At 47.7% G+C, this 9,474-nt stretch overlaps 1 protein-coding gene across 1 annotated transcript; it reads left to right on the top strand.

Annotated features, from left to right (window-relative positions):
• Positions 1-8,228: 8,228 nt before the first annotated feature.
• Positions 8,229-9,474, top strand: id1 (inhibitor of DNA binding 1, HLH protein). The gene is made up of 2 exons (XM_070958866.1): positions 8,229-8,698; positions 8,922-9,474. Exons 1-2 carry the CDS (start codon positions 8,336-8,338, stop codon positions 8,955-8,957), a joined length of 399 nt encoding a protein of 132 aa, XP_070814967.1. The 5' UTR covers positions 8,229-8,335; the 3' UTR covers positions 8,958-9,474.

Consider the following 9,474-nt stretch of genomic DNA (forward strand, 5'->3'; position numbering starts at 1 on the left):
CTGGGGGCCCAGGGCAGTTCCCAGAATTCACATGATAATGAAGCCTGGGGCCATTCAGAGCGCTGGCCTAAAGCTGGGCCTAAGAGCTTTTGATAGCCCCCAGCAGCCTGTAGGCCTGCCCACCCCGGGCCCAGCCAGCTTTCCTGCCAGGCCCAAACCACCTGTTTGATTTTCCCAGGGCCCTGCCACAGTGGAGGGAGAGGAGAGAAAGAGGGAGCAGGGAGGAGGAGGGGAGGGGCAGCAAAGGAATGTCTCCCTCTTATTTTGTCACTGAGTGTGTACTTCCCATTCACTTCCTCTTTATAATCCTCCAGCCCTCCCCTCACGTGCACACACACATACACACTGTTGCATAAACACAGCCGTGCACGCGAACACATGCACCCCAGTATAACCTAGATGCACATACGCACACACCCCTGCTGACCCGCACACAGGCTCTTTCCCTTTTGTTAAACCCCTGAAACAATCCCAGGGAGAAGAATGAAGTTTAAAAGTAGGGCACCTTCTGCTGCATCGAAGTTTCACACAAGCAGATTCCTGGAAGTGGGCCCTGGGTGAAAAGCAGGACGCTTGTCTTAGGCGCGTCTCTCAATTCTACGTGGGAACCAGGGGAGGATCTTCACTGGGCAGCTGAGGGGACTGGCAGTACCAGGACTGGAGGAGCTGGATGAGAGGCTGATGGAGACTGGGGTGGATGAGGGGACACCCGGGCGTGAGAGGGATGGGAGGGAACAGGGAAAGGGAACGGTGCTTGTGGCACTTCAAGGGGGTCGATGTATGTTTACAAGAAGGGCACATTCCTCTATCGTGAGAATGGCTGGTTGATGCACAGCAATAACACCGGCACAGAAAGGGCAGATGGCCCAGGCCTCCCTTATTATAACCACAGCACACAAGAACAAATGTCCAGTCCTTGCTTTTTGTTGTATCAAACAATCAAAGGCTGGGTGGTGAGGGAAAATTCATTTTTGGTCAGTTTAACTCAGCTATGGGGCTCATTTGCATCTAAAACGCTGACTGAATGACTGCTCTCTTCTCTGACAAGGTTCACAGGGAGAATATTTCCTGCTGTGGAATCATGTGATGTGATCACAGCAGCAAAACACACAGCGGGTGCACAGGTGTGCAGGTGTGACGCTGTGTACTCTGTGGCCACTTCTAGCTTCCCGGTTTAAAGGCGGGGCAGCGTTCCTACAGTTTAACCTGAAATGCTGCCTTGCTGGGGGCTAAACACCTGTGCTGCACTCACCTCACAGCATTGCAGAGACAAGGGTTAGGAGGCTGGGGGGAGAACACCCGAGCTGCTTGTGTTTACCTGAATCCTTACCTTACAGGGTCTCTGGTTACTGCACTCCCCTGGCTGAGCTATTCTTTTAACATTACTCAGGTCAGGTGTACAGCTGACATCTGCATAGAAAACATAACAATAACTCTACTGTAGCCCTATTGACTGTGACAAGAATACACACACCTACACCTGTTGCACCTGCACTGCCTTCTGTAGGGCACATGAATAGATAGCCAGATTCCCACACCCAAGTAAATTAACTTCCTCTTGCTGTCGTGGCCTCTATACAGCTTTGATAAATAGAAACAACAAACAGGAGGAGAAACTTGACCAGGCTCAGATCACAGCTGAGCCAGCGGAGACTGTTAAGGTGGGACTTTGGTGTCAAGAGCATCAGGAGAGAGAAACAAAAACACCCGGAGGCCCAAATAACTTGATTATACCCGCTCCACAATCAAAACAAAAGTGGCAGACCCAATCTGTTCACTGTCAATGGCGGCTCTCATTTGTCAAGCTCATCCAAGAGGTTGGTTCTCAGGCGACTCGCACAATGCCCAGTGACAAACAGGAGGGCTCTCCTTTTAGCCCTGCCTGCCACCGGGAAGCCCATCTGAAGTATTAATCTTTGGGTGGAAGAGTGGAGGAGAGGGCTCAGCCTGGCCCAGCCATTGTCCCCAGGACTGGGCCCTCTGAATGGGGCTTTGTCAGCTCCCCAGCTGCCACTGTCCATGCTCCATCTTTGGGCTTTGGCTCCCATGTCCCCTGGCCGTGCTGAGTGGACGCCTCTGTGCAGCTGTGGGGATGTGCAGCTTTGTGTGTGTGTGTGTGTGTGTGTGTGTGTGTGTGTGTGTGTGTGGGATGGAGCGAGAGGCTAGGTGACAGACCATTCGTCTCATGGACACACACAAATATCTGGCTTTACTCAGGGTCTTGCTTGTCATTTCAAAGTGGTGAATTCAGTTGCCATGGAATCTTAAAAACACCAGAATGAGCTCCTTTAATTGGATATGCTTGAGTTAATATGTTAAGTTCACTTCTTTGGGCAAACATATCATTCTTTTGATTAAAATATGTATTTAGAAATATACAAGAACCCCCTCCCTCCTATATGGCTCTTCATTTCAATACATTTGTGGATTTGACAGAATCACAGGAATATTCTCAGGCCAGTTTGTGATGTTTCGCCTTTTTTTCTATTTGGTGATGATGATGAGCTTGGATTTGAATTCCCATTCTTGATTAGATGGACAAATGTTTTAATCAAAATATATCTACATATAAATATTTATCCATACCCCCCCCTGCCAGTCCACAATGCTGACTGTGTTGATTGTCTGAGGTGTAAATTAGCAAAGGCCGGACTTAGAATGACGATGATACTGGAGCTGATCTCATGGCTTCACAGAGGCAGTTATTTGTTTGTTCTCCATCTCCCTCCTACAGCAGGGGGCAGCTGGCCAGCAGCAATCAAGCCAGTCCCCCATAGGCATCTTCTGGCTACCAGCTGGGAACAGCTGGTCGCCCCTTCTGCTACCAGTGGACCTGGGCCCGGCTGGAAGTCCTGGAAAGGAGAAGGCATCATAGGATCTGACAAACAGGCCACATTCTCACATAGACAGGTTCTGCTAATGAAGAGGCCTCGTTAAGCTACAATTACAGTCTCTATAGAGGTGCATCTATTGTTCGGTCCAAGAGGGGAGCAATAGCCATGGGGCTCCTCAGGACAATGGAGCACCTCATCAGGTTGTGTTGCCAGTTTCACCGTCGCCGCAGTGCAAAGTCAGATTGAACTCACCCGACCGTCTGTTGTGAGATGTCAGCGCCAAACTCTTGCTAATGTGAAAGAAGTGGAGGACGGAGTGAGGTGGGATTGTGACATAGCTGCTGCTGCTGCTGGTGGGGGTGATAACCAGCCGATGGAAAAGGGACTCTGGCATTATTAGATTTGCAACAAGCCGTAACACTGTCTCCCATTGTGTATCCCTCCACCCCTGCCCTCCCCCAAGCCCCTGACTGTAGAGAACACTACCCTGCATCCCCTCCTCCTCCTCCTTCTCACCCACTCCTCACCCGGCCCCACCCCAGCACCCCCCAAACCCCCAACTAAAGCTCTCTCTCCAGGCAATTGCCACTGGAGTGGAAAGTATTCCAGAGCACAATGCCTATGCTCTCAATGGGTGCTTTAGCATGCCACCAGTGCGCTGTCACCAGCAGATGGGGAGCTAATTAGAAGCCATTAAAGGGCTTTGATAGTGTGTGTGGGAACCAGGCGGAGGGAGATGGCCACAGGGGTGTTGAGGAGGGGAGAGCTTTGGGTCTGGTGAATGCACACACATACACATGCATGCAAGAAAGAGAGGGAGATAGAGAGAGACCAAGCTGTCCCTGTGAAGCTCTCCTGGGCCAAGGACGCAGAGCAGAGGACACCTGTGGGGCTTCAAGGATCTCTGTGAGGCTTCTCCACACACACCAACTATCAAACGGAGATAGTGTTCCTGTAACCTGCCCCTGGCTCTCAGGGAAGGGCATCCATCCACCCACCCAGTCTGCTGCCTGCACACAGGAAAAACACCCAACAGGCGGCAAGGCTCCAGCCGGTCTGTGCTGCTGATGACACATCTCTGAACCAGGACTCCCACAGGAAGTGACTCCCAACCACTGGTCCTCAGTCATTACAGAGGTTGGGCTGCCCAGGGAGGTGCCAAGCCAGGCCAGGACACACCAGGAATCCAGGCAGAAACTTGCATAACACACACCCACAGACACCGTGACACACACACACAGTATTACAGACTCTCACATTCAGCACAAACTTGCTCCTGTCGCACCTATTACAAGGAGTCATGAGTGCCACCAATCAATCATCGCTCAGCCGGGGGAAGATGTGATGTTGTGGTGTGGTAAAAGTTTTTGTATCCGACACTGCACTCACCCCTCCCAGTCCCATATGAGCCTCTCCACACACCTGCGCACAGGTGTGATCATTATCAAGCAAACAGGAAGAGCGAGACTGGGAACTGGAAACTAATCCCACAGCTGCGAGGAGATGGCCAATGCGTGTGTGTGTGTGTGTGTGTGTGTGTGTGTGTGTGTGTGTGTGTGTGTGTGTGTGTGTGTGTGTGTGTGTGTGTGAGTAAAAATTGTTGAAAACTTGCATGTGCTGCTCTCCTCTCATAATCAAATTCCTGCACATTTCTTTTCAACAGTGTATCTCAATAATCGTACTGAAGTAAAGTCGTCTGTCTAAGAAACCATTTCTCCTCCTCTGCCATTATTGTGGTTCGGTCACTTTCATGTTTCAGGAAGTAGTACACGCACTACTTATTGTCCACGCAGCAATAATAACAGCAGCAAAAGTGTGAAAGCATTGCTGGAATGTCCTATTTCCTCTGAATGAATTCCCATACCAACTTTTCCCCTTGTGGCTTCCTGTAGTGTACTTTTGTAGATCTATTTGCTGGAGCGATAAAGAGGGCGTATTAGCTAATATGTTTCCCCTCCACCAAATGGAACACTTTATCCTGAAAAACGCTACTGGGAAATGGCTTGTGTGCTGGTACAAATATAGCCAAGATACACAATGTTCTAAAAAAAACAAGACAAGTGTTGCCTTTCTGCTGTTTGATGGATGCAGGGTGTTGCAACAGCACTGACACAAACAGTAGCCTGTCGTAGAAATAAAATACCAAGTGATAATCGGCTCACATGTAAAGAGTCCACTGGGAAATGAATTCTGTGTCAGCGATGAAGGAGGGACGGGGAGCTGGGAGAGGGCACTGCCATTCTGTCAGTTAAAATCAGGAGCTAATATGTTTCACTTTTCTTTCCCCTCCTCTGCCTCTTCCCTCAGTCTTCTCTCTCTCCCTCGCCTTGATGTGCTGTAAACAGGCTAAAAAGGGCCCAGCTGTGTGGAGTTATTGTTGGTGTCAGTAGGAAGTGCTGATAGCTTTTGCAGCTGAACAAAAGCTGGATGAGGGGAGTGGAGGGGCGCTCCAGACACTGTGGCTCCAGCCTAGATTCTCTCCCACAATCCCTGCACCGCACTCCCATTGTTCTGCCCACCCGGCCCTCCCTCCGCCCTGTCAGCTGCGACCTAGGACAGAGGGCAAAAAAAAAAAAAAAGGGAAAAAAAAGTTTTTGAAAAAGTTTTTACAGGCTACTGCAACAGCTAGAAGAAACAGTCCCGGTGGTAGTTAACAGCAGAGCAATGCAGACGCTATCTTTGGTCTGGTATAACATCTGTGCTGATATAAGCAGTGGCTCTTTAAATAGCATTAACAGTCAAATCTAGCTTGGAAAGGCTGTTTGTAATTGCTTAAAGACAAGGCAAATTAATGACAGACTTGATGAAAAACTGTGCATTGCATCAGTCTGTGCAATCACCAGGATCCTGATAAGATTCTGAACACTTTTTTTTTTGCAAAAACATGCATTTATGAACTGTTACATGTTGCAGATCCTAGTCAAATAAAAGAGCAATTTAAAAGTATTACACATGATATTATGCAGGGCTGGAATGTATCTGAGTACATTTACTTTAGTCATGAATTTAAGTACATTTCAGAGGGCAAACACTGTATGTTTGTCCTCTAAATTTATTTCACAGCTATAGTTTCTAGCTACTTTTCATACTCTGATTTACCACATCAAAAATGACCTGCTTATATACTTTAAGGCATTGTTATAGACTAAACTGCCCATCAGTGTAGAAAATAGGACAAATAAATCCACATTGGCCAGCTACAATATCAAAATATATGTTCAGTAATGATGATCCAATAGCATAATATACAATAATATAACACTGACAGGAGCCAGTCTCCTGCTTTATAGTAGATTTTGCTGATAATAAATATTTTTACTTAAGTAACATCTTTGAATGTAGGATTTTTAGGCTACTTGTAATGGAAAAGTGTAAAATAGCTTAAAAAGTGAAGTGGTAAGTCAGCAGATGAGGTAAAATAATTTTGTTGGAAATGCATTGACTCTTCTTTTGTTATTCCAGAAACAATATTTTTATATAACCTAAAATAGTTTAATGCATGATCTAGTCTACACTAAGTGGCATAATAACCATCACTGACAAGAGGGAAAACTGTCATTCCCGCAAATAAAACTATAATGCATGAAATCGAGTTTCAGTGGTGAACTGTAAGCACATTTGCTGAAAAAAATATGTACCCAAGTTCAATCCTGAGAAACTAATACTTTACTATAGTACCTTTTCTGCTGTCATACTCCTACTTCATTACATTTTGGAGACAAATATTGCCACAGTTACAAATTACTTTGCAGATAATTAATACAAAATACAGATCAGATAATAAATCATGATATATTATTAAAGATTAAGCTACCCAGCATTACATAAAGTAATTAAAATGAGCTCTTGGCTCCACATGTGCTGGTGATGTACACATTAATGTAGCAATAAGTTATACTCCAGTAACATAACACATTTAATTTTGCATGATTACTTTCACTCTCAGTGTATTTTGATGCTTCAGAGCTTCAGTAAGAGTTTGAAAGCAGGACTTTTACTAATGACGGACTATTTTTACACTGCGGTATTGCTGCTTTTTAAAGATGAGCACTCGCTCTCCAATGTGACTCTTTAGTAGCCACATGCACATACAGCAGTCAAAGCGAGCCGTGTGGAGGAATGCAACCTCTATTTTGTGTTAAAATGCGGGAACCACAGAGCGCCAGCCTCCCTCCCCCTCCTCCTCCTCCTCCTCCTCCTCTGTCTCTGAGCTGCTAACCGGCCGACAGCGGCGGCTCTGCAGGTGCGCCGGGCTTTAATCTCATCCCGCTGCTTAAAGGTGATAAATGAACGGCAAAGCTCCGGAGCCGGTTTGTTCTCAGGGCTCCGCGCGCCACGCAGGTGAATGGAGGACTGCGGAGCGCGAGCTCTCTTGTTTGACGTCTCCATGGAGACCGCCCGAGCGGCGCCAGGCTGACAGGCGTCAAGGCTCGGATGAATGGGTGACGTCACCGCGCTGGCGCCTGCCAGTCTGCTCGGGCTTGTTTGGACAATCTGGGGGGAAGATTCAGAACAGAGCGATGCGATGTGAGTGTGCACACAAGGCTGAGCACACACTGCAGAAACATGTGAAGGAATCCGTGAAGCTGCTGCGCACACTGGGCGTCCTTCAGCACACAGAGGCAGCAAAAAGAGAGTCTGTGCTGCGAGGAAAGCTCAGCATAAAGACAGCTTTGACTCTACGAAGCAGAGATTTAGTCCAGGGACGAGTGGTGTGGGAATAAGTGCGCAGCATATGTTCTGAAACAACCAACAATCTGTGCACCAATAGTAACGTTATTAAACTAATGAGCTGATCAGCCGCTAAGCTTTGTGACTGCATTACGCATTGTTCACGAAAAAAAAAACAAACTTTCTAAGCAAACTTCATCATCCTGAACTGATTGACGTTCACAAAAAGTGAATCTGTTCCCACAATTGTTTGGTCCGTTGTGTTACTTTACTGTACTATTGTCATCCACATGTGCGGCGCCATCAACAATTGTGAGAGGCAAATCTAGGGCACTGTGGCAGCCTAATTATCATTAGCCATTCATCCTATTCATCCTGTCCCATCCCACACACATTCTCACAGTACATACCGAGGCATTCACCACCCCAGGACTGTCCCCAGGCAATCTACACCTGCAGAGTCCCCAAGCCATGGACAGCTGGATTCCCACATATCACCCATAAAAGACACACATTTGTTTCCATTTGTAACGCCATCCCTCAAACAGATTGTAAATCCCGATAACCAGGCGAGCGCACCCATTGGCTGAAAGTGCTGTTGTGGACCGACCCATCAATACAAACGCAGCCGTCTCATTGGCGTAGTGTCTTCAAACAGGACAACTCTGGCACGCCCTCCGCTCCCGCTCCGCTATAAAGCCGAGGAGGCTTACCCATGTGGATGTTGCGAACTGTCAACATTTCCTTGATAACATTTTTAAAAAGAGGAGAAGCCTCGACGCTTGACTGTTCCTTTTCCCTCGTCATCTTTGGAAACTACAGTAATCAACATGAAGGTTGTCGGATCTACCTGCGCCCTGAAGAGCAAGGTCGGCGGCGACGACATGGTGCGCTGCCTGTCCGACCAGAGCCTGACCATCTCCAAGTGCAAGATCCCGCTGCTGGACGAGCAGATGAGCGTATTCCTCCAGGACATGAACAGCTGCTACAGCAAGCTGAAGGAGCTCGTGCCTACCCTGCCCACCAACAAGAAGGCCAGCAAGGTGGAGATCCTGCAGCACGTCATCGATTACATCTGGGACCTGCAGGTCGAGCTGGACGAGCCGGAGAAGAGCCGCCAGCTCTCCGCCGGCAGCGTCCCCCGCACACCGCTGACCACCCTGAACGCAGAGCTCGCCAGCATCGCAGTCGAGGTAAATATCCCTTCATATATGTTGCAGAATAAACCAGAGAATAGCTCAATGCCCCACAGAAGTGAATGCCACATTAGTACTTATGTTTTTGAATGTCAGTACGCGTGCGTAAAGCTACCAATCCCGTGCGTAAAAGTTGGTTTTGGTCCCCGCTTTGCTTGCGATTGCGTTCTATCCACGTAACGCATATGTACTGACCACCCTTCTCTTCTTCCCTCTCCAGAACGGATGCTCGGATGACAGGATTATGTGCCGTTAAGAGCCCGCGGAGCATCGCACCATCACCCCACAGCGAGCACCGCGAAGAACGAACAAGGCTACCTGATGTGACGACCACATCATTAAAAAAACCCTTGAACTGTGTAGGGACGTTTCAAACTCCCAAATGCTAGAAAAACACCGTTGTGTGGACATCCTCCGCCGGAGAGGAGCTCTGTCACTCAGGGCTCTCGATTCATCAGAGGGCCCTGGGAGAAGAAGACCGGCGGGGTCCAGATAGAGACTGGGTTAGCCGAGGGACCAAGACAAGTTCTGTGCAACTGGCGTCATTGGTTGCTTGTAGAGTTTCTCCAGAAAACTGATGTTTCTGTTACGCTCTTTGTATCTTGTGTAAACCATATAGATAATTCAACATTTTGTAAAAGTACATTTCTCAGATTCCTGAGCGACAAACTGTATTGTATATTACAATGCCACATTATGTGAAGATATTGTTTTCTTACAATGTACCTTATCGGTGTTTTTATTAAAACAAGACAATTATTTTTGACCATGAA

The sequence above is a fragment of the Chaetodon trifascialis genome, chromosome 3 (genome assembly GCF_039877785.1).
Source record: "Chaetodon trifascialis isolate fChaTrf1 chromosome 3, fChaTrf1.hap1, whole genome shotgun sequence".
In the NCBI taxonomy this organism is placed as follows: Eukaryota; Metazoa; Chordata; class Actinopteri; order Chaetodontiformes; family Chaetodontidae; genus Chaetodon; species Chaetodon trifascialis.